The sequence below is a fragment of the Toxotes jaculatrix genome, chromosome 17 (genome assembly GCF_017976425.1).
Source record: "Toxotes jaculatrix isolate fToxJac2 chromosome 17, fToxJac2.pri, whole genome shotgun sequence".
Taxonomy (NCBI): domain Eukaryota; kingdom Metazoa; phylum Chordata; class Actinopteri; family Toxotidae; genus Toxotes; species Toxotes jaculatrix.
The window spans coordinates 14,800,938-14,823,742 of record NC_054410.1 but is presented as its reverse complement, the minus strand read 5'-3'; the positions used below and the strand labels follow the sequence as shown (position 1 = coordinate 14,823,742).

Below are 22,805 nucleotides of genomic sequence, written 5' to 3'. Positions count from 1 at the left end.
AACAGCGTGTGCTTCATGGACCACTGCATCAACTGATTACTGTTTACTTTGCAGACAAGATACCTAAACACTACGATCAGTGATCTACAGAGTGCCCATGATGGATCTGTTAACTTTTATTTGAAAATATTTGTGCTGGTTTAATTGCTGACATGGCTATAGATTGATACTGGCATAATTAAATCTAATAACAATAATGATAACAATAATAGAACAAGAGATTTACATAGCCAACACTGCTCAGAGGCTACATAGATGTTTTCTTTATTAACTAATGAGGAGAAGATCCTTTTAGGTGATGAAAAGATGCCACTCTTGCCGTGTTGTCTGTGCTTCCATCAAAGGGAGGTAAAGATTTCCCATTAGAACAACTGGATCATGCACTCCCTGGACTTTCCAACACCGACCCATTTGACTAAAGAGAGAGAGAAAGAAAGAAATTAGAAGAAATTAGAAAAGTCATAACCAAAGCTATTTCTGATTAGTGAAACAGTACCATCTACTGTTAGGAGCAGACAGTCTCCTGACATAACTCCCAACACAGTAAACACCTAATGCATGTCATGCAGTTTCTGCATCACTGTTTATTTTGGACTGGAGGGCAAGTGCCGATATCAGTTTTCAGCATTATTTTGTGTGAAACATACTGGGAACTCCAATGTGGTTCTCAATGAAGCGGATGTAGTTTTGTGCCTTGGCTGGAAGGTCATTCCACTTTCTGGCTGCGGCCGTGTCCGTCTTCCATCCAGGGAAGGTCTCATACTCAACTTCCACTTTTTGCAAAACATCCATGTTGGCTGTGATTTAAAGAAATCGGTTATTACAGATCTTTAAATCAATGTTGGTTCTTGACAGCCACTCACACACAAATGTCCTCAAATAAGGCAAATGGGTTTGTGAATCTTATCTACATATGGTTTCTTCTGTTAAAATTACCTGGGAAATGGGGAATTCTTTTTCCATTGAGTTTGTAGGCAACTCCAACTTTAATTTCATCCAGCACATCCAGAATGTCAAGTTTTGTCAAAGCAATGCTGCAGGGAAAGTAACATGTTACTGTTAAACAGTTTTAAATGTGCTGTGATGGCGCAGGAAAAAACTAATGCTTGTAGAGTAAATATGCTTCAGTATGAAAAAAACACAACAACTACAAAAACACCTTATTGTTTTCTTAAAGTGCTCAAGCCACTCACGCTGTGAAGCCATTAATCATATGGGCGTATTTGACGATGACAAGATCCAACCAGCCACAACGGCGCTTCCTTCCTGTGGTTACACCCACCTCATGACCCCTCGTCTGCAGCAGCTCTCCTGTTGCCTATAGTAAACCGGAAAACAAACATCCTTACCTGTTACTTTATTATCATGAACTTAAATTATGTCAGGCGTTTAATAAATACCACAGGAATCTAAAAATATACAGCCAAATACAATAAAACATCACATGGGCTGGGAGAGTTTTGACATCTTAACCTGTGTCCCTATGGTCAGTTCCTGTGACAAGTAACACAACCCCAGCACACACAGTAAATATATCCTGAACCGGGACACTCACCCTAAATTTATCCCTGTGAACATGTGACCCGCATAAGAGTTAAAGAGTGTTTGAGCCCGTCTCTCACAAAATTTGACAGCTGCACTCAGCCAGCAAACACGAACCCCCCCCTCCCTCCCTTCCACCAGCCCTGCTGCCTGTGTGTCAGCCCCATGATCACAAACAAACTGTACATGTCGAGCTCAGTGTCAGTCAGTTACATAACATGTCTTGTGCCTCTCCTTTGTACAATGAGTCAGTAGCCAGTGAGGCGACAAAGACGTGTGACTACTGACGTGTGGATTACGTTTCTCTTTACTTACTTTAGGTAACATCAAGCACTTACATTGAGCTGTTCTGTGGGGAATGCTCCAATTCCCACTCTGGTGGTGTAGGCCTTTGCGACACCAAACACATCACCAATGTTCAGAGGAGGGATGCCGAGACCAGTGCACGCCCCACCGACAGTGCAGTTTGATGATGTTACAAAAGGATAAGTGCCTAAAGAAAAAAATTCCATATGTTATTATAGCACAGACTTCTTCCCAGATCCACGAAGGCACATGCACATAACAAAAAGTTACAAATAAAGCAAAACCAAATCCATTTTATTGCTGCCGATCCTACCAAAGTCAATGTCAAGCAGAGCAGCATTGGCCCCTTCAACCAGAATTTTCTTTGGAGGTCCATGAAGAGCTTCGTACATATAGTACACCCCATCTCTCACCATCGGCCGCAATCTCTCAGCAAATTCCTGCACGAAACATGAAGACGGAAATAGGTTTTCTTTTTTTATCGTTGGAGGCAATGATTCTAAATCATCGCTTTATTATCTATTTCACTGACACCTTGAGTTTTTTCAGTTGGTCCTCAACGTCAACTGTTAAGGATGGATACATGGACTGGTACTGGTGGACCAGGTTCTTGAATCTGGAAGGAAAGGAAATCACGAATTGCATCACAACTGTGCATGGCAGTATTGTAACCTTATTTACCATTTTCCCATCATGTCTACCTGGTAGAGAAGTCCTTAAAGTCGCCCAGGAGGTCACATACACGTAGGCCGGTGCGAGATGCTTTGCTAGAATATGCAGGTCCAATGCCCTTCTTGGTTGTTCCAATGCTGTCATTATAAGACAGAGGGATTAAGACAAACTCATGTTTTTTTGATCTTTTGACAAAATTGTGGGCAATCTCATTCTGAACCCCCTCCCACCCTCGTCATCTTCCCTATCCTTACTTTTTTCCTTCTTGTGCTTGTCTTTCAGTTTCCTGTAAGCCATCGACGACCTGGTGGAAATCAAACACTGCAGAGAGACGGCAAACAAATCAATGAAATGCAGCCTTCACACACTTATATAAATAAAGTAAACCTCTATAAACAATTACATAGGCTGTACATACCAAGGTGAGCTCTGTCTGAGACAATTAGTCTCTTCTCCCAGCCTTTCAGACCTAGTAAGAGAATGGATATCACATCTGTGTCAGCAATCTTTACATTAGTGCATCATGTGCAAAATTTTTTTTTAGTTTTTTCCTCAAAGTACCTTTCTTCTCATTTTTATCACCTTCCTCAAACAGGCCGGGAAGATGTATGACCACTCCATTACCTACAAGAGCAAAGGAAGGGCTTGGTTAGAGGAATACTTTCAACAATGTTCTCTCTATAAAGATTGAAGCCTTTACCAATGAGTGATATGCTTTTGGGGTTGATGATTCCACTAGGGAGAAGGTGGAAGTCGTACTCCTTTCCATCCACTACCACCGTGTGTCCTGCATTGTTGCCTCCCTATAAATCAAAGCAGGGCACATACTATGACTACGTGATACTGTCAGTGCTTTGGTGACAATACAGTCAAATACAGCATGATGTCAACACCCACGAGCCCCACAGACGATTCAGCCACAGGCACACGTCTTATTTTCGGGAGACGGTGGTAAGCCACACTCTTCTCAATTCACCGAGCTTTTCCAGCACCTATTTTAACAGGCTTGGCTGGTGCTGGTGGATCTTCCACTCTGTTCCCCCCTGGCTAAGACCTGGCCTTCTCACATGTCGAGCGACCCTGAGAATGTGACCTCGCTCTAGCCCAGTGGGTGGGGCTCTCAAGCCTCTAGAACACAGGGTGCTAGACCTGTCAGTGGGGTAAGCACAACACAGCAACTGTTGGCAGGTTTCACTGTGCCTCCTGGTGCTGGAGTGACCTCTGATTTCTGACCAGAGTGTTATGTTTCTCATGCATGTGGACAGAACCTGACCTGTCTGGGGGCTGTTTTTATTGTGAGCTTAATGCATCTCAGATTCAGTCTTCCCTTCTATAATCTCTTTGTGATCAGCTCTGTGATCAGGTAGAGCTACTTTACAGCAGGTTGAAAGGATTGTTCAAGAATAAACAGAGAATTCAGGCTTGTATGTTGTTGTTGTTTAAACAGAATTGATATATGCAAGGTTTGGGCCGAATGACAGCTCATCTATTCCACCATTTAAACCCATCCATGCATGCATACATTCGCAACATGGCAAAGTATTCTCGAAATCACAGAGATGCAAGTGTTTTCGCTCTGAACACCTGTTGCGCTCCGACAGGCCGCCTCTAAGTGACGGCTTCCATTCACAGGTTATGAATGTTATCATACAAAGAAAAAAAGGCATTCAGCAATAATACAGGGACACGCCCCTGCGAAGGCTAAGCCGAAAGCACTAACATCCAAACATTTACCTGACATCTGCAGACAACATCCGCCTCGGTCGCCAATAAATCGACGACTTTCCCTTTGCCCTCATCTCCCCACTGCGCACCGAGCACCACCGTCACTTTGTTCCCGACGTCGTTGCGCGGTCGCTTCTGTCCGGTCGCGGCGGGTTGATTCGTGTTTTTGTGGTCTTTGGCTGACCAGGTGTGAGACATGGTGCTCTGCCTGCCCGTCTGTCCGTCTGAAGAAGACTACGCTGTCTCCAAGACTAGCATTGCCATATTTGTAACTGTCAGATGATACCGGTCCTCATGATGTCTCAGAGGCTGCTGAAGCACTGAGGGAGGAAAAAAAAAGAAAAACTACAGGCACCGGGATGTATTAAAAGCCTCAAAAACCTGTTATAAAACGTATGCCTATTGTTAAGCATAAGCTTTTTTTAAACTAGGGTTGCCTAATTACCACCATCTGACTGAACAGATTAATTAAAAACAAACAACTGAACAGTAAATTTACTTTTATTAAAATATACTTAACATTTAAAAGTTACAATCCATTATATTCTGCCCTTATATTTTCTTAGAGATCATTTGAACAATAAATAAATTAAGACATTATTCCAAGTGACTTTGCTTTGATATGTTACCTTAAATCTCTTGCAACAAACACTGCATTTCTCTCTCTCTCTCTCTCTCTGAAGGTAAGTAGAGCTTATAATAGCAAAACAGATTCAATGCATATTACAACAGTTATACAAAACATACAAAGCATACTCAACTTTTTTTTTTAACAGTTCTGAATCAAAACCACTCATATACACAGAAACTCCAATTCATTTACATAAAGTGACATGTTCACATCCGTGCTGTGAAGATCCCAGCCTGAGATGCGTTTTACTCTTCTTGGTCTGGAAAAACAAATCATTGCAAAAGGAAGACCTCTGCATCCTCTCCAAGGAGTCGATATTCATATAGTCTCGCAAAATTAAATATACTGCAGTCCCTCCAGTTCAGAACTCCTCTGTGAAAAATCAACATTTTCTTCTTCCTCTTGATTTCCTTTTTCTGGAGTCACCTATGGAAACAAAGGCTCAAATGAATGGAAAGAATGAAAATATATCTAAAGATATTATTTTATTAGAAGTCATTATATTTAGAGCTAGGTAAAACTGTTGGCAGAGAAATTTATTCATATGATTCTTTGGCTTATGTCTGCTTTAAAATGTTTAAGTTTTTTTTGTTATAAAAACATTTTTTAATGTATTTCTGACACATATAGTCTCTTTCATCAAAGGCAGGTTAACAAAGCACACTTTACAGGAAGCACACATGAGTGTGTTGTTAGAAGAACAGTCCCAGTTGCAGATTTAGGGAAATGGACAAGAAAATATGGAAGGAGAAGACACAAAAGTGACAGAAGTTTTCATGAAATAACCCAGTCCACGACGAAATGACTTCACGATGACGCCACAAACTGCAAGGCTGTCTGAGATCAGAGCACTGGGGTGTTAGATCACTTAACCACTGATGACAGATTTATTTAATAATAATATTTTTAGGAGAATTTCCCCCCCCCCACCAGAGTTGGACGGACATTAGAACCACCTCAAGACACGTACATTGAGTCAAATACTGTTACGTTTTTGGCACAATAACCACTGAATTGGATAAAGTGTTAGAGAGCGAAAGTGTTAAAAGCTGGACAACACAGACAAATGAAATCCAGATTCCAGTTAGAGCAACAAATGACGTGTTATTTGTGACAAAGCGTCGACGGTGATTGAGCTCGTTAGGATGATGGTCCTGCTTACAGTTCGCCATCCCACCGATTTGACCTACCTCACTGCAACACACAGCCTTTTTTATGTTTAGTGTGTCCTTTCCCACTGTTACCTTGTGTTTCAGAGAGTCAAAATGGAAAACAGAGCGTTCAAACAAACTGACCAGAGATTTAAATCCATTCAGTATCAAATCTGCAGATCAAGTGCTACACACTGCATCTATGCTTTTTAATAATAAAATGCATGTAATCATGCAGAACACTTAGGAACATATACTCAAATAGCCCATACATAAAATATAAAATGTAAAATGCAATAAAAACAAAACAAATAAGGATTTTCCTTTAAGACACGTCAAGAGACTAGCATGCCAAGCATGATGTTTATTTAAATTAATGGATGGATTACCTTGATTACTCTTCTTTTTGTTTTTTTTAAAGAAGCTCTGCTGTTTCTTTGGTGCAGGCACAGCTTCTGGTTCCGGTCCATCTGGGACGTCACATCCCTCGATGCCCTCACCGAGTGCGGTTACATTGGTTTTAGGGTCCGGGTGCTTGTGACCTCCAACCTCATCTTGGCCACACATTCTTTCAATAATAGATTCCCGCTTTTCTCCACCCTTCTCTTGTCCTACAGTCTCTGTTAAATGGCTTATTTTATTACTACTTTCACCTTTCCCATCTCCCACTATATTGCTTTCACTACTCTGTGTCTCATTAATGTCTGTATTAGGTAAAGGACATTCCTTGATCTGAACGTTCACACTAATGTCCACTGGGCAGGAAGTGCCATCTAACACAGCCTCGAGGAGGTCCGAATCTGAGAGGGAGGATGGGCTGAGGACGCTGGTCTCAGTTGAATCTAATGAAAAGCCATTTGTTGATGGTTGATGTTCCCCTTTACACTCAGGTAGAGGTTGCATTACATCTAGGGATGGCACTGCAGATTCCTCTGCCTGTTGGTCCTTCTGCAGCGATACAGGTCTTTGCAGGGGTGCCTGCGTCATCATGGCTGGCTCTCCTGGGGGTGCGTTGAGAGGTACAGCTGGTCCGTCGGACCCGGCACTCAGCGGTGCTGGAGGAATCTTTTCGGATGGGCTGATGAAACCGTTCACTTCGCCTGTGCTTGCCTGGTGACCTTCTGTCTGAGTTTTGGTAGGACCTGAAATGGTGGCTATTTCTGCGGCTTTTCCGTCTGCAGGCTTCACACTTGATCCTGTAGGGGAGAAGGGTTCAGCATTGATATGGAAGGTTTACAGTTAGACAATTATTATTTCTGAAATCTGATTTTTTTTAGTTTTTTTTCTGAGCGACAGGAATGCATGACAGCAAAAAGGCCCTGTGTGTAAACAAAGTCTGACGTTGACAAAGCAGCAAAGCAATGGAGCTGGCTTAGATGCGAGATGCGAGTAGCACTGAAGTACAAATAAAAGAGCCAGGACAAAGCAGAAACGCTGTGCTGTGGCTTGCAGTTAAGTGGCTCAGGAGCGGAGCTGGGAACTGCAGATGAGGGGGTGGGGTGGGTGGGTTTGCCAAGGTCTCTTGTCCTTACCAGGTGGGCAGGTATCGCTACGCATTTCACTAGAAGGGAGGCTTTCCGAATCGCACCTTGGCCGGGTCTTTCTTAGGCTGAAACCTTTCCTGATCTCCGCCAGGAGGTTTTCGATGATGCAGCCGTCGTTCTGTGGCACAGCGCCTTTCTTGACTGGTAAAAGAGGAGTAAAAAGAGCACTTAAACACATGCTGTTCTAACTACATCTTTGTGAGGACTTTGTTGGTGAAGGAAGGGAAGGCAAAACTTACTTATTTTTCCATTCTCTCCCTTCTGTCTCTTGGACTCTTCCTCTGCCAGCTGCCTCTTTCTCTTCTCAGCCTTGGCTGCCTGCTCTTTCCTGGTTTTGTTTTCCTGTTATCATGAAAGAAAGGATGTCACTCACTGCCAAGAACAAAATGTACACAGCGACTTGTCTTTGTATCTTTTGGGCAGAGAAATATTAACATTTTCAAGTTTTGTCACAGTAGCATGATACAAATAATCCCAAGACAAACACCACCCTCATACACAAGATGCAGTAAAAATATGACTAACACCAACAAAGTATCTTCCCTGACCTTCAGGGCCTTGATGAAAAGGGCTCGAAAGGTGCTCATGGTTCCAAAGAGTTCCTCGAGGGACAGCTGATTAGCATCCTCACATAAGTAGACAGCCAGCTCAGTCTTCTGCTTGTTGATCTCGGCGAACCTTTCGCTTAAAGCTCGACACGCATCCAGACTTTCCTGGAAAAGAGAATAGGACGGCGTTCGGGATGTGGATCCAGCTGCCCCAAACATCATCAAGTAATCTATTATTTATTATTTGTGGGCAAAGCAGAGACTATTATCTTACGTCCAGAAGTTTTGTGTATTGCTCCTTCACCTCCTCCACCGAGTTGGAGACCTTCTTGGCTGTCTCATTCAGTCGTTTTAGTAAGGCACTGGCTTCTGACTGAACAGAGTCCAGATTAACCCTGAGGACCAAGTGGAAGCATTACGTTGTCGTCTGTTACAGATCTTGAAAAACATGAGCTCAAGTAGATGTGAAAGTTTTCTGTACCCTGCTGCTTTTTCACAGATCTGTATATCGTCTGGCAGCGCCAACAGCTCCGGGTGGTTTGCCTCTGCTTCCTTTGGAAAACAAGCCACACAGTGGGGTAATTAAACAGGTTCATGACTGAGGGGGGAAAAAAAAAAAAAAGTTACGCCAGCTGTGAACCAGTTTGTATACCTCTAGGATGTGATGAAGCAGCGTAATGCGGCTCTTGTTTGCCTTGGTCTCAGTGAGCTTGAGCAGAGAGCTGATCTTGAACCCCTCTGCGTTCCCTGTGTGACTTCCCTGGAAGTAGAGCGATAATTAAAAATGCAAGCTCTGTCTAAATGTCAGCGTAAGTAAGTAAAATATAAATGAGAGTTGCTTACATAGTTGAGAAAATTTCCAACATCAAGGATGAGCCTGCAGAAACTGGGCATGAGCATGCTGGCTCTGAGAGCTGAGAAAGCAGTTACATCTGGTTAGTTTTGTTAAAAAAAAAAAAAAAAAGTTTAATTGATAAATAAAATTAGCTTTTTAAGCAAAAAACAGGTGAAGGCCTTCAGTCCACTTACACTGGCAGGCCTCCTCTACCAGTTTGACCTTAGGTTTGAGCATGTCCAGCACTGATGAAGTCTCCTCACACAACAACATGCACTCAATCCTCAACTGATAACTGCAGAGACAAACAAGGCGGCAAGCGTAAGCACAGAGCTAAGTATTCACTGGTGGCTTAAACTGGATTGAGAATATCATGTATGCAGCACGCACATAATTAATAAACAAGAACTGGGGATGAAAGTTACCATGGCACGCTGAGGAGGGAGGTGTAGAAGCGGTCAACATTCGCCAACTTGTCTTTCTCTCCTTGGAAGGACTTCAAATTTTCAATCTACATCAAGGCACAAGAGACTGACTCAGATATGCAATGTCATTTCCAAGTGTGCCCTTAGTTGGTAGATAAGAGCTTTTGTAGTTAAGAGTGTTGCTAGAACGCACCTCGTGCTTCTCTGGTAAAAGCTTCAGAAGCTGTTTTAGCACCTCAACATCAAACCTGGTTCGGTCCCCGTTCTGAATCATGGCTACAAACTCCTCATTTGTGCTGGATAGAGAAAGGTAAAAATATTGAGTTGTAAATAGTCCAAAATGTATTTAAAAAAAAAACTTGAAAATAATGTGTAATATCTCACCATTTGAACTGCTTCAGAAATATGTTCAGATTCAAGTTTTTCTTTGGATCAATGAATGTAATCTGTTGAAAAATGATGGGGATGGAGGGGTGGGGGTAGAGAGGCATATTGATTATTCAGCTTTTGATAATCAGGTGCATTTGTTCTGAGTGCTACAGCTCTGAGAAGCGGCGTCGAGTGTTGTCCAAGCGCACCTCTTTAGGCTCCTTCTTGACAGGAGCAGCTGCCCCCTTGTCTTTGTGCTCGGTCACCGGGAGACAGAACAGCTGCTCGATACTGCTGTAGTCCGGCTCCCGAGGAGGCGGCTCTCTCTGAACCGAAGCCCACATGGAGTGACCATCTGTGTGAGTGTGCGTGTGTGGAGAAAGAAAGTAACCTGTCAGGAACTCATGTGGCTCTGTTGTGTTAGCAAACCCCACCGTGGCTGAAACTCATTTGAAAGTGATGTTCCCTCTTCTCTCAAAACTCGGGGGAATCCTGTGCAACACCCACATTAAATAACACTCGATTATGAAATATTCGTCTGTTCAGCTTTCAGATGGAGAGCTGTTCATATCAATTTCACATCCTCATCAACTATTATGTACCCAGGTCCCATCTGCCAATATCTTTCCGTAATAGTGTTCTATTTAAACAAATACAGTGGCCTGAAGGGGTGAATACTGTTTTGATGGATTGGTATTACAGATGGAGGAAAAACTTTTTGTGCTTTTTAGTCTTAATATTTATCAAAGTTGGCTTTGGCTCTTGAAATTAGATTCAGCCGGGGGCAGATTGTAAAAATGATTTGAGCCTTCACAAGAATGTGTTATCCACTCACCAGTAACAGAGCGGAGTTTCTGCCAGTTAAGTTTTTTCATCCTCAGGGTGGGACATCTGTATGTCTTTGAGGGTGCACTGCACCCCAGGGACTGGCTACTCTGAGCCAATATCATGCCTGGGGGAGGAGGAGGAGGAGGCGCCATACCAGGAAACAGAGGTGGTGGTGGTGGCGGTGGTACGCCGCCCATCCCTGGTATGGGTGGCAGAGGTGGTGGAGGAGGTATGCCTGGACCGCAGGGTAGCGGTGGTGCTGGTGGTGGAAGTGGCATGCCAGGTAAGGGAGGTGGTGGTGGAGGTCCACCAAACCCTCCAGGTAGTGGTGGCGGAGGAGGAGGAGGCGGTGGTGGTGGGGGTGGACACTGGTTAGAAGGTTGGAGCATACTGGGGGGTACGGGAGGTGGTGGTGGTGGAGGAGGTGGAGGAGAGGAACAGAGTGGCTTCTGAGAGGACGCTGTGCTTTTGTCTAGCCTCTCTTTGTCCAGATCAGTCTGCACAAACTTGTCCACCCTGATTGGCTGCCCGTCCACTTCATGATGTCCTTCATAGGTCTTCCCTTTGGAAAACATCAGCCGCTGCATGATCTTCTCACAAGACTCCATCTGAGCTGGAGCACAAAACCAAACACACACACACACACACACACACACACACACACACACACACACACACACACACACACACACACACACACACACACACACACACACACACACACACACACACACACACACACACACACACACACACACACACACACACACACACAAACAAAACAAAAGCCTTCAGCTGTCCTGTCACCATCTATGCACAGCAGCATCTACAGTAGCACTATGATCTACTTCCCTAAATAATCACTCCCCTTCACACATTAATCACTAAGAAGGCTATTAGCTAGCCATTAGCCTCCTCAGAGTGTTGACCTATAATGAATGTATTGTTGCTTCAGTGCTGACTCACAGTCCTGGGCCAGCAGAATAGCTCTGTTAGTGATGGCCTCCAGAGCAAGCCAGATATCAGAGCGGTTCGGCCCCAGCACCAACAACGTCTGCAGGATGGACAGCAGCTGGAGAGAGACTGGAGAGCTGCTCACCTGCACACGCATAAACACATGCATACGGATAAATTAGGAAGGTTTGTCATGTTTATATACCTACATCTAATAATGTGCCAGTGCCACAAAAACTTAATCCAAGAAACTGTATTATTCAGAAAGATATTTTTAATATATATTATATATTCATCCATCAGTTTCCAATTTACTGGACTATCTTATTTTAGCAGGAGATGATAAACAGACAGTCAGTTCTCACCTTGTTGAAGAGTGTGGTGAAGACCTCCAGGTGATTACTCATGTCAATGCCCCCATATACCTGCAAAAGCTCCTCCTCATCTTCAGCCATTGCTTCTTCAAAAGCTTCACATTGAATAATCAGGTCTTCATCATCCTGCTCCCTGCACACCACGTCCGTACAGATCACCGGAGAAGACACACCGTCACATTTAAATGCCATTTTCATTAAAAAACAAAAAAACAAAAAACAAAAACACAATGACAAATACTTTTGCTCAAATTGCTGTCATTAATGGACACAAATTGCATTCATCTTTTCTTAAAAGAACCATTCTGCTTGCAGTGATTGTGAACTTCAAATCTCTAAAATCAACATTTTAATATATTATCTAAAATCTGCTTTGAAACCTGAGACAAAATCAAATATGAACAGAAGGATGGCTCACCGTAACTTTGGCAGGATATCGAGTAACTGAAGCCCTGAAAGATGACAATAAAACACGGCTCTGAGTATCACAGCGCTCAATTATCAGTTTTTAAGAAACGTTTATCTTAAAAAGGGAAGTCACATATCTCTTCACAGTGGCAGATGTTAGTTTTTCACAGGTGAGCAATCACAGAAGAGGTGTGGCCAATCAGATTGGCTGATTGGTCCAAGGTGGTGGATGGGCGTTTTATTGAATGTAGGAGGGTTTATATAGCTGTGATGTACTGTGTTTGTATCTCAAGTGCAGAGCTTTGTTTTTTCTCCAGGTAGCTCAGTGCCTCATAGTGGGAAAAAGGTCCTGGGTTCAAGGTGAGGTGTTACTATCACTCCATAGTGTGATTTAATCAGTAAGAGTGATAACATTTTCTTTAAACTGAAACTTTCAGTAGTCACCACTTGTGTTGTAAAATGCATGAAGACACAATGCCTTCTCCACTTGAGCTGTGCTTAGTTCTCTGGTGTTTTGTCAAAGTGAGAAGGAGGCCATTAGACCTATTCTTAGACAGACCCAGTGACAGAGATATTTGTAATAGAGCTCCTGCTGATGGCCTGCTTTCCCCCTCTGCATCCACTTTCAGTGTTGCGCTAACAAATTTGCCACAGCGTGACCTTGCACATGATGTGACTCCAGACTCCCAATCAACAGTGAAAGAGCAGCTGAACAGTGAACCCACCGATAAACTCCTTTCTCATCTTATCTCTCTGCCTGAGGTCATCTGTCCCGAAGATGAGGGCATTGATGACACTGAGGAGCGTGACCATGTAAGGGACGTTATCTGTCGCCTGCAGCTCGTTCATGATCACGCTGAAGCGATACTGCTGTGTCTTCACGCCCTGAATGGGAAATCAGTGTCAGCAAATGTGATCAACTCAGTAACACTAAGGAAGACTGTGATTCTGCAGTAACTATAATATCTATAGTATTCTTTCTTCTTCTTTCTTTCTTCGTTACTCTTAGTACTTCTTTCTTTCTCTTATTTTAGTATTAAAAATGATTTTAGTATTAAATTTTTTTTTTTTTTTCTTGTTCAACTTTGTGTGTTATGGACTTGTCAGTCCGATTCGTCTGTTTTGCACCTACAACACCATGTCATATTCCTTGTATGTGTAACATACCTGGCAATAAAGTCTTCTGATTCTGATTCTGATATTTGTACAAACAACCTGCCACTAGAGGGGGTTGTTAAGGCATTTATTATTCAGTCTGAGGATTTGAGATCATGTGAGGTAAATCCCATAGCAAATTAATCTTTCAAAAAAATGACTCCTTTACATGGTCGTCTACTTGCCTTGTAATGGTCCAGGGCATCCAGAGCCAGGTGATGTCCTTCTGTGGAGAACATGCTGAGGGCTGCAAGTAGCTCAAACACCTGTTTCTTCACCATGGTGTTAGACGTGTCCAGAGCTGTGGAGCATCATGATCACACACATTAATACAGGTAGAACGCTCATGTTTCCCATCTGTCTTCTCTTTAAGCGTGTCTGCCTCTCTGTCTCTGCTCTTTCCTTCTTGTGTCTAGACCTAAGCAAGATGCTTTGTTTCAACATCTTTTTGGCAGCTCATCTTGAACTTTGCACCTCCTGTGGGGTTGTGCTGTAGATAAACATGTTTGTGTGTGTGTTTGAAGGTGGGGAAATCCAGTATTCTCAACACAACGTGACACTTTCAGGGATGTCCCCAAGAAACCTTTAATGATTCATCTCAGTTTGAAATGCTGGGGAGAGGGGAAAATCAGCTGTGTCAGCAGAGTGATTCACAGAGAACCATCGAATCAAGTGAGCAACATAACATTACAAATGCTACGTAATATGTATGATGTGTATAGGTGGCACCTCAGGTCCTTAAATATAAGATGGTTTTATTTCAAATGAATGGGACGATTTAAATATCTCGACCAACTTATTTATCGAACTGGATCATTCACCTTGTGAGAGTTTCCGAATGTATCCCTCGTTCTCTATGATGAAGTGGATTCCGGCAGAGGAATTCATGACTGCCCGCACGCAGCTGACGCAGGTGAGCTGCAGGAGAGCATCGGCGATGCGAGAGCATCCACGCCCCGAGAGCCGGTCCAGGGCCTCCAGGAGGAGATCCAGCCCACTTAGCTCCAAGAATTGGACCATCCATGTCTGGTCGCTGCCTTCCAGGCGACGCTTCAGCCCCGAGTAGTTGACTACAGTGGGAACCTGCAGCAGTCTGATGCACAGTTCTGGATCAGCACTTTCTAGGTTGGCCTCCTGCTGGGTATCAGAGTCCTGCGAGGAGCCGAGGCGATCCCTGACTGCCGCCCACTTCTTTTTCCCATCTGACTTCCCTGACATGATTGCCAGTCGGACTGTGGAAGAGAGAGGGAAAAAGTGTTAAATTCTGCTTGTTTTGAACTGCAGACGGTGTCTGTTTGCACCAATATCTAATGATTTTTGCTCAGCATGCAGTGTCACCATTACTATCCCGAACACAGGAAACAGGCCAAAACGTGGCTGTATCAGAACGGAAAGCATAATGGGAAATGATAACTCTGCAGTTTGTGGAAGAGTAAAAGATATGTCAGCAGTCCAGTCATCACCAGCGCTGCCAAACATTCCTACTTAATCCTGCTTGAAAGAAGAGAGAGCCACTGTCAGCTCATCAAAACTCTCCACAAAGCCCGGCTCAGTGCTGTCTGGACAGTGTGCATCGTAATTTAAGTTATAAATAAATGAATTTCAAGCTCATTACTGAGATGTAAACATCTGACAATGTGCACATTCACAGGGCAAAACACACAGAAACGACTGTAGAGAAAGAGTTTCACCAACATCATCACAACCAACATGCCTGACATCGGCATGAATGCACACATTGATCCCTCAAGTGCACTTTTCTGGGCCGAGCACACTCCCCCTCTTGAGTCAACCTGTCTAACGCCAGAGCTTCTGAAAACTATCCACTGAACTGTATGTAGCTAACAAATATAACCACATTCCCACACTCTAATAAAATCAACAGGATAAGGTTCGGACCAAAAAAGGGCAAAACTTTCTCTAAAAGTCTAAAAATACTTTCTCTCTGTACTTGAGTTTTGATATTAGGTGGTCTAGCATAAATGAACTTGTGAGTGCTTCCCCTGTCTCCTGCTGTTGATTTCACACTTGGCAAAGATAAGATATACAGACGAGACACTGAGTGATGAGCAGGAACAAACATGATGCTCTGCAAAAAAGGTCATTCAGAGAGCCAGCCTGGAAGGAATTATAACTTCTATCATCTAGACAGTCTAAACAATGCAAAGGAGTCTTACTTTGTCCCTGCTTCATTTGGGCTCTGGAGCTCTGAAAACTAAAAGCACGCTTTGAGGCTGTTTGCAAATGGCATCTCTCTCTTTTCAGAAGGTAATCCGCAGGAGGCAGGAGTAATGACTTGCGAAAAATCAGACAAATTGGATTTCTATTCACTCAGTAGGGTCAAGGTAAAATGAGGCATTTTGTTTCTCACATGTTCTGGCGAGGCACTTGTCAGTTCAGACTGCAGCATTTTATAGCCCTGATACCAGTGCGAGAGTGTTACCGTGGCAGCGAGCAGGCAGACAATGGTGTTTTTACAATAAGCCTTCTCAATTCTCCTTCAAAGAGCTGTGTTCATTAACCACAGAATGGATGGAAAGCTCCCTGCCCCCTTTCAAGCTAGTAAGAGTCTTGCCCAGCAATCATGTAGACACTTTCTGATTCAGCGGTATGTTGTCCTGTCACTCTCAGTGTGAGCAGGGAACAAAAGTTGCGAGTTGATGCTTGTGTTCCGGGGATTTTTCACAGCCATTAACATTTGTGAAGCTGCTGGAGTTCATTCAAATTTACTGAGAGTTTTGGTAAATGGATTCTACTTCTTGTAAAGTAACGGTTATGACTAAGTCACTTAAAAGAGGCTGTCATGTGTGCTGTAATCCGGATTCACAGCGTGGCACAGGAATTTTTTTTTTCAGGGGGAAGGAAAGGACTTTCCTGGGACAGGAAACTTGGCTCATGATAAATGCACTGGTGTGACAGCTCAAGTTCCTCTTTTGTAATTTCAGTTTCATTCCTACAGACCCTTATTTGAAGCCTCAGCACAGGGAAATTTTGTTCATGTACAAACATCTGGGTTTCGGGTCAAGCAACGTCAAAGACCAACAGCAACGGGAAAACGTTTGTACATTCTTTTGTTCACTCCTCAAATATAAGCAACTTACTTTCACCGACCTTGTCTGCCAGAGCTCCCACATGTACCACTAATAGCAGGCTGATTCACTGCACACAGGACAAGCCTACTCATCTGTCCTGGTTAAGCCGCCCACACAGCAGCCCACTGCTACTGTACTGCATTGACACTTAGGGAACACACAGATTTATTTCCTTTGACACATATGCAAAGCTTATGCAGGGAAATATATATTTTTTTATCCTTGTGCTGTGTTATGTCAGCAATGATAAATGAGTAAATAGACTAATAGATTTACTGGGAATTAATTAAATGTCATGAACCAGTACCACCCCCCCCCCCCCCCCCCCACAAGTCATTTTGTTTTCCTTCCACCGATATACCAAATTCAGCAATGAGATATGAGATGAGGACACTTACAATGACATTAAGAGTTTAACCTTTGACATCTCAAATGATAACTATCTTGGTACACCTTAAACACATGTTAACACGTGGTTCATTTAATTGAGTAATTATAGATAATCATTCAGGATTTATCCACACATTAAACCCTTTTACAGTATTTGCAGAATGCTTATTACAACAAAGAACATCTGGTAGTCATTTAACCTCTTATCCTCCCCTCTCCGCTATGTAAGGGAGGGACCGACATGCCTGCAAAGTCTGCATGCACATTTTGGAGTAATCTAGTGTAGGAGTTCAGTTCCCGTTATTCCCAGACTGTCTGAGGGTCTCTTCAGGATATTATTAGTCTGATTTCCCAAAACACAGGAGAGGTGACAGCCCATCGGTCTATAGGCAGCCTTAAAGCTGCAATCCTCAGTTAAAAGTGGATTTTTGCAACACAGTTGTTTTTCTTTTTTCATCACAGCCCGCTTCCGTTTACTCTCTCTAACGAAAGAAGGTTTATAGGAATAAACCAGATGATCGATTATTACGACTGTGACACCATAATATTATTGTCAGCTTGTCGGTCTGCGCTATGTATCGGTCCACTGTGATTTAAAGAAAAAAGGGACATGAAATAGCGGCATTTAACGGCGCAGCATCGTTACTTTGCGCTGCGATTTTCCTCATATACATTGGGGACATACACGGGAACAGTCACCTTACGGTGGCGAGTAAAAGACACCAGAAAAACAAAATATCTAATTACCATCGCTACCTGTCACATCTCAAAACACTGTTGCACGTTTTTTCTTTTCTTTTTTTTTTTTTAGATTACCTACAGGCTGAGTATGATGATGCCTTACCTGGTTTTTATTCCATAAATATACACGTGAAGATATCCTCCGTCCTCCGGTGTGTGTTTAGATGGCGGAGCGCTGTGCAGTCACACACTCAAACACATTTTTATTCTGCCTTAAGACGAAGAGACGGGTCAAAGCCCTGAATGGGGATGGCACCGTTTTCAAATTGCTGCGGCCCCTCTGCTTTCACTCACTTGTGAGAGAGACTGGCAGTGTCAAAGGAGCAGCATTACTGAGCTGAGACATCCGGCTACATCTTTCAAAATAAAACATATGCGTACATTTGTTTTATTTGTAAAGGTAAAGAAAGATAAATACATTTGCAATATGGATATTATTGTGTTTGGGAGGGTTTTTTTTTTTGGGTTTTTTTAACTGGAGGCAGTTTTTAAACTGTGAATACACACAAAAAACCAACAAAAAAAAGAACAAAAAAACATAAAAACAACAAGGACTGTGGTTGTGAACGGAAATTAAAAATGTAATACGTTAAAAGTTCGGCTATGGAACGAAGAAAACTTGATTTAGCCAACTAGCAAAAAAAAAAAACAAAAAACAAAAAAAAAACAACACAACAATATTGCCACTCATGAAAGAACAAATGTCCTCACTGCTATGACAGCATAACAATGGGATTTAAACTGGAACTATTATGGGGCTGTGGGATTTCAACAGACTGTTAAACTGAAACTAACTGCAGGTGGTGTCATAATTTAAAGTGAATCCATCCAAATACATTTCATGACAAAGGCTGCGTTTTATACAGTTTTTTTATATTATTGTTTTATTTTGAAGGCAGAACCGCCTGGTTTCCTGGCTTAATGTGCCTGTGGTTGTGTCCCTGGACGATGCTTGTGATGTTGAATGCAGAGGTTCAGCCCTCCTCCCACACTCCCCATCCCACCAGCTGGATCTGACCTCGGGCTGTGCTGGAGGAAAAATAACTTGGGTTTCCATGATTCTCCAAGTAAGCTACTCCTGACTGTAGCTACAAGTTGCCTGTCACAGTACAATCCTATTATACCCTTAAGTTAATGTGGCTTGATCAGACAACTGAAGACAGTGTCTTCAGGGCATGCACACTGTCTGTCTACACTGAAGGGCCTTGTGGGGTATTTGAACATTTTAGATCTTCTAGGACAAAATAAACCAGTGATCCTTCTTTCTCCCAGTGGAATGGCAAACATTTACTTTCAACTATTAAATGAATATTGTCCTTCGAACGATTAAGATCAGAATTCAGGATCCAGACATAACCTGGAGACAGTAAGATATAGGCCGAGTCTTTCCTCTATGATTTGTTTACATACCTCCACGGGTTTAGAAATGTAAAATTTTAGACAAAGCTATTTCAATCCATCACTTTATTGATAAAAGTAGGGGATAAAGGAGTATAAGTCAACTTGTCGCCAAAACAGTACCAACAAAGCATGGAAATGATAATTCAGACATTTCTTAATCATCTTGGACTTTATAGTCAAAATGTCCCTTAATGAACCAGATGTCTCAGTAACTAAAAATGCTTAAAGAAAACAAAGTTCATGAAATTCATAACTGCCTTGAGTGTGTTTGCATTACTCCTTAGGGACCATGAAGATAAGCAAACTCAGATGAAGTAGCAGGAAAAGTGTTTTAATTTCTCTTCTTGTAGTTTTATTTTATTCACAGGCGTTTTAATCTAGTAACTGAATCAGAAAACCTTTACTGTCAGAATGACAGTAGTGACTTTGGCTTTTGTTTGGATCTGGATATTATGCAGAGAATTTGTAGCACTGTGCTGTTGCAATGCAGCTGGTATTATTCCCTGTGTGACTGGGGGCTATTAAGCTTGCTAGAATTTCACTGCCTCAGACTATAGGGTAATTGTATTGTTGCCCTGCTTTAGGTCCCATGTGCCAAGAGTCATCACCATAGGATGTTTTGTTCATCTAGAGGAAAATGGGGCTTCTCTCAGGAAGGCCACTGACAATCAGCAGCATGGGTACTCAAGTTACAGCCAGAGAATATGCAGCCTGTCACACTGAAAATAACGGTTACACATGAGACTGGTTTGCTTAAATTGAGCAACAAAAGCTATTGAGCAAATATTACGAGCTCATTGTGAATAGTTCACTTGTTGCTCTAACTGAGCTAGTTAGACAGGATCATGAAACACATCAGCCAGAATCAAACTCCATCTTCAAAGTCAAAGTCAACATCATTGTCTCATTTCCATTTATTGTACTGTACACATTTATACACAACAAAGGAATTTTCAGTCATGATTTTGAGCAGAAACTGACCCTTAACCCACTAATCCTGCTGCAAAGCCTTCTTCCTTAATGCCATCTATAGGGTGTGTCTTGCATCAATGTGTACAGGATTTAGTTCTAAAGTGCTTGTCATAGGTATCCTGGAAGGAAAGAAAGGTCATTACATGTGGCATTATAGGCTGAACATACTATTCTCTACAGAAAGCAGTAACACAACTCCTCAGGATGATCATGCTGAGAGAAGCCAATCTTTTTGAACACCCTAATGTGACAGAATGATCATAATATTTCCAAACAGGATACAAATAACGTGCAGCTTTTTCATAACCTTTAACTGCCCATTGAGGTTTTAGAAAAACAAAGCAGTTCCTAGACATGACAGGGCATATTCCTATTTCTGAGTCACTAGGTTTCCATTGGACATGCTGCAACTATTGATTATTTTGGGAAAAAGAGAGGATTATCATTAAGACACAGACAGATCCATATCCAGAAAACACCAGTTCATCCCCGTCTTGGAAATTTCATTAGGGTTATTAAATAAAAATGAATTATGCACAAATACTATAAATTCTGTCCCAAGGACCCTTATGTGAGGTACCAGATGTTTATGCTCTTGGGCCTGATTGGCCAGCTGTTCTCCACTGATGTGTGGTGATAAAAGTGGTGGATAAAGATGCTCTGATCAGAACAGCTGTGTTTTTAATACTTTGTTTATGATCCTTTTGTCAACTTAAACTAATATAATTATAATGTTCAACTAAAGTTCTACTACTGCCTTTTCAAAATACAGCTACAACTAAAAAATACATGGGAAGAAAATATCTTAAGAGTAGCACTAAGTTTTCTGTTTGCATTTTACAATTAGTACAAGGTGTCAGCAAGTTTAACAAAGTAAAACAGAAGACTTAAACTGGCTAAACCATGAGTGAAGTGTAAACAAAGGTGGATCCCTGCCGCCCAAAATAAAAACACAAGATGCAAACTGTTCTTATATTTCATTTCCACTGGCAATGCTCCTATTTCATCCATATATAAGAATAAGAGTTTATGCTGACAGAACTGCAATAATTATGTGCAATGCACAAACACTGTAAAGACCATGGTAATTTTAAGAGAAAGTGTGTTTACATAATCTGTCCAGCAGAGAGCACTGTACTCATTATACAACAATCTCATGCTCAAGAGTGCATTGCTGATGAGCTTCTTGTTTTATTATTCAAATATAGAATGTCACAACACTTAAGGATTCAGATCTGTGGGAGCCTTAGTAGTTAATGTGCATGTTTTTTTTGAAAAAATAATGAAGGCCAATATATCTGTATCTTGATTATTGTATACACTGCATATACTCCCTTTCCTTATCTGTATTATCACTTACCCAAACAACATTTTCCAGCTCCTCCTGGAGGATCACAAGCAGTTCCCAGACCACTATGTATATAAAAAAAAACAAAACAAGATAATAATACAATGAAAAGTTATTGTCTAAAACAGGTCTATATTACATACTGTGTAGAAGGATTTACCACTGGTTAGCCGAACTCAAAGAACTCACATAGGTTTAAAATAGTTAAAAATGCTCAGACTCAACAAAACCTATTTTTAGATGCGAATGCTACTCTGAAATGCTCAAAAGATATCTAACACAAACCTGAAGAGAAACCCCAGGGCAAAAACTACATTTCCCAGATTGCAGTGCACAGCCTAGATGATACGTCGACGACGTCAAACTCATGCTGCCCGGAACAACAACAAACGCTTGAATTAGCCAAACGCTAACACTACGTTTACATTTATTCTTATTTCTTGTTAGTGCTGTACCTCTTTGTTGGTCGAAATGTCCGGAAAGGCCAAGGATATCCTACAGATGGACCTGTATGGTTTACTGGGCATTGAAAGCACCGCGACAACGAAGGAGGTGTGTAAATTAGCTCTCGTCACCGTAAAGTTAGCTGCTCCTAAGCGCATTGCAGCCTGGAGGTTGTTGTTCTGGCTGGCACTTGATGTGATATGATTACAACGCAGTTGTCTCTGTACACAGAGAGACCGTAAGTGTATGAGGACATTTTTTTTATCTGCAAGAAGGGGACTATGATAGCTTGCTAGCACGGCGCTCGTAGCAGTGTTAGTGTTTATATCTTGTGTGTGTGTGTGGGTGTATCATAACGTCACACAATGAGTTTTTTTGGTTAAGAGAGAAACGCTGTGTAAATAAAGCGAGGACTGAAATATTTGGTGTAGTGAGAGTCCAGGTACCATAAGACAGACTAACCGGCTAACGGCTAAATCACAAAGCTGTGATACACCAAAGACGCCACTGAGCGGCGACGTCGCATCAGTTAAGTCTTTGACGTCACTATGAGCAACACGAGACTGACATGAAATGCCTTTGGCACAAGGATGTGAATATTATGATAAATATAAATTCCAAAAAGTATGGATGTGAAGTTAATTTTGTGTCTGCTAACTCAATGTATATTCTTTATCTACAACTACACCATCAGAGCTGGTCACATTTCAGGTTGGAGTTAGAATAAGGTGACATCTGATGAGCTCTGGAAAATTTAATAATTAAGGGCAGAAGTAGCTGTGATGCTGGGGGCAGCCTGGAGGTATTAAAAGTTGCATCTGTTAGCTTACCCCTGCACATTACAAACAAAAATTAGCCTGAATGACATTTTGTGCTTGCATGGCTTTTGAATTAACTCTGGGAAGATACCTCGACTCTCCTTTACATTTCGTTTCCCAACCCAGAGCGGT

At 42.1% G+C, this 22,805-nt stretch overlaps 3 protein-coding genes across 9 annotated transcripts in view; 1 reads left to right on the top strand and 2 right to left on the bottom strand.

The window, feature by feature from the left end:
• Positions 1-100: 100 nt before the first annotated feature.
• On the bottom strand, positions 101-4,531 carry adss1 (adenylosuccinate synthase 1). The gene is made up of 13 exons (XM_041061410.1): positions 4,255-4,531; positions 3,221-3,323; positions 3,082-3,144; positions 2,939-2,989; positions 2,775-2,841; positions 2,550-2,657; positions 2,383-2,464; positions 2,162-2,288; positions 1,881-2,035; positions 1,194-1,318; positions 937-1,034; positions 648-797; positions 101-415 (listed from the first exon to the last, which is right to left on the bottom strand). The coding sequence occupies exons 1-13, from the start codon at positions 4,441-4,443 to the stop codon at positions 363-365; spliced, it is 1,371 nt and encodes a 456-aa protein (XP_040917344.1). The 5' UTR covers positions 4,444-4,531; the 3' UTR covers positions 101-362.
• Positions 4,532-4,740: 209 nt separating this feature from the next.
• Positions 4,741-17,960, bottom strand: inf2 (inverted formin 2). Of its 5 annotated transcripts, XM_041061390.1 has the most exons (23): positions 17,794-17,960; positions 14,289-14,699; positions 13,653-13,768; positions 13,038-13,197; positions 12,323-12,356; positions 11,896-12,037; positions 11,543-11,675; positions 10,584-11,189; positions 9,958-10,103; positions 9,764-9,825; positions 9,573-9,675; positions 9,380-9,465; positions 9,149-9,249; positions 8,963-9,033; positions 8,772-8,879; positions 8,601-8,671; positions 8,394-8,514; positions 8,120-8,284; positions 7,811-7,913; positions 7,560-7,712; positions 6,417-7,223; positions 6,067-6,120; positions 4,741-5,302 (listed from the first exon to the last, which is right to left on the bottom strand). In XM_041061390.1, exons 2-22 carry the CDS (start codon positions 14,683-14,685, stop codon positions 6,068-6,070), a joined length of 3,738 nt encoding a protein of 1,245 aa, XP_040917324.1. In that variant the 5' UTR covers positions 14,686-14,699; positions 17,794-17,960; the 3' UTR covers positions 4,741-5,302; position 6,067. The 5 variants fall into 5 exon arrangements, with proteins under 5 accessions (XP_040917324.1, XP_040917325.1, XP_040917322.1 ...); XM_041061391.1 differs by lacking the exon at positions 6,067-6,120; XM_041061388.1 differs by having other exon boundaries at positions 4,741-7,223.
• Positions 17,961-21,774: 3,814 nt separating this feature from the next.
• The window catches only part of dnajc17 (DnaJ (Hsp40) homolog, subfamily C, member 17), a 106,410-nt gene continuing 105,379 nt past the window's right edge, over positions 21,775-22,805 (top strand). For all 3 annotated transcript variants that reach the window (XR_005896251.1, XM_041061203.1, XM_041061202.1), the window contains exon 1: positions 21,775-21,963. Coding sequence is in view for 2 of the 3 variants with exons in the window: in XM_041061203.1 (XP_040917137.1) it covers positions 21,883-21,963 (81 nt within the window). In the remaining variant the exon portion in view is untranslated. The remainder of the gene's footprint in view (positions 21,964-22,805) is intronic.

Bases quoted from the DNA above. Each gene is read 5' to 3' on its own strand.
- inf2 (XM_041061388.1), bottom strand. From the start codon at position 14,685: ATGTCAGGGAAGTCAGATGGGAAAAAGAAGTGGGCGGCAGTCAGGGAT. The intron at 10,104-10,583 runs GTGAGTGGATAA...ACACTCACACAG, and splicing joins GAAACTCCGCTCTGTTACTG to ATGGTCACTCCATGTGGGCT. The intron at 7,914-8,119 runs GTCAGGGAAGAT...TCATGATAACAG, and splicing joins TTTTCATCAAGGCCCTGAAG to GAAAACAAAACCAGGAAAGA.
- adss1 (XM_041061410.1), bottom strand. From the start codon at position 4,443: ATGTCTCACACCTGGTCAGCCAAAGACCACAAAAACACGAATCAACCC. The intron at 2,036-2,161 runs GTAGGATCGGCA...TTTTTTCTTTAG, and splicing joins TCTGCTTGACATTGACTTTG to GCACTTATCCTTTTGTAACA. The intron at 1,319-1,880 runs GTAAGTGCTTGA...GGTTTACTATAG, and splicing joins TCCCCACAGAACAGCTCAAT to GCAACAGGAGAGCTGCTGCA.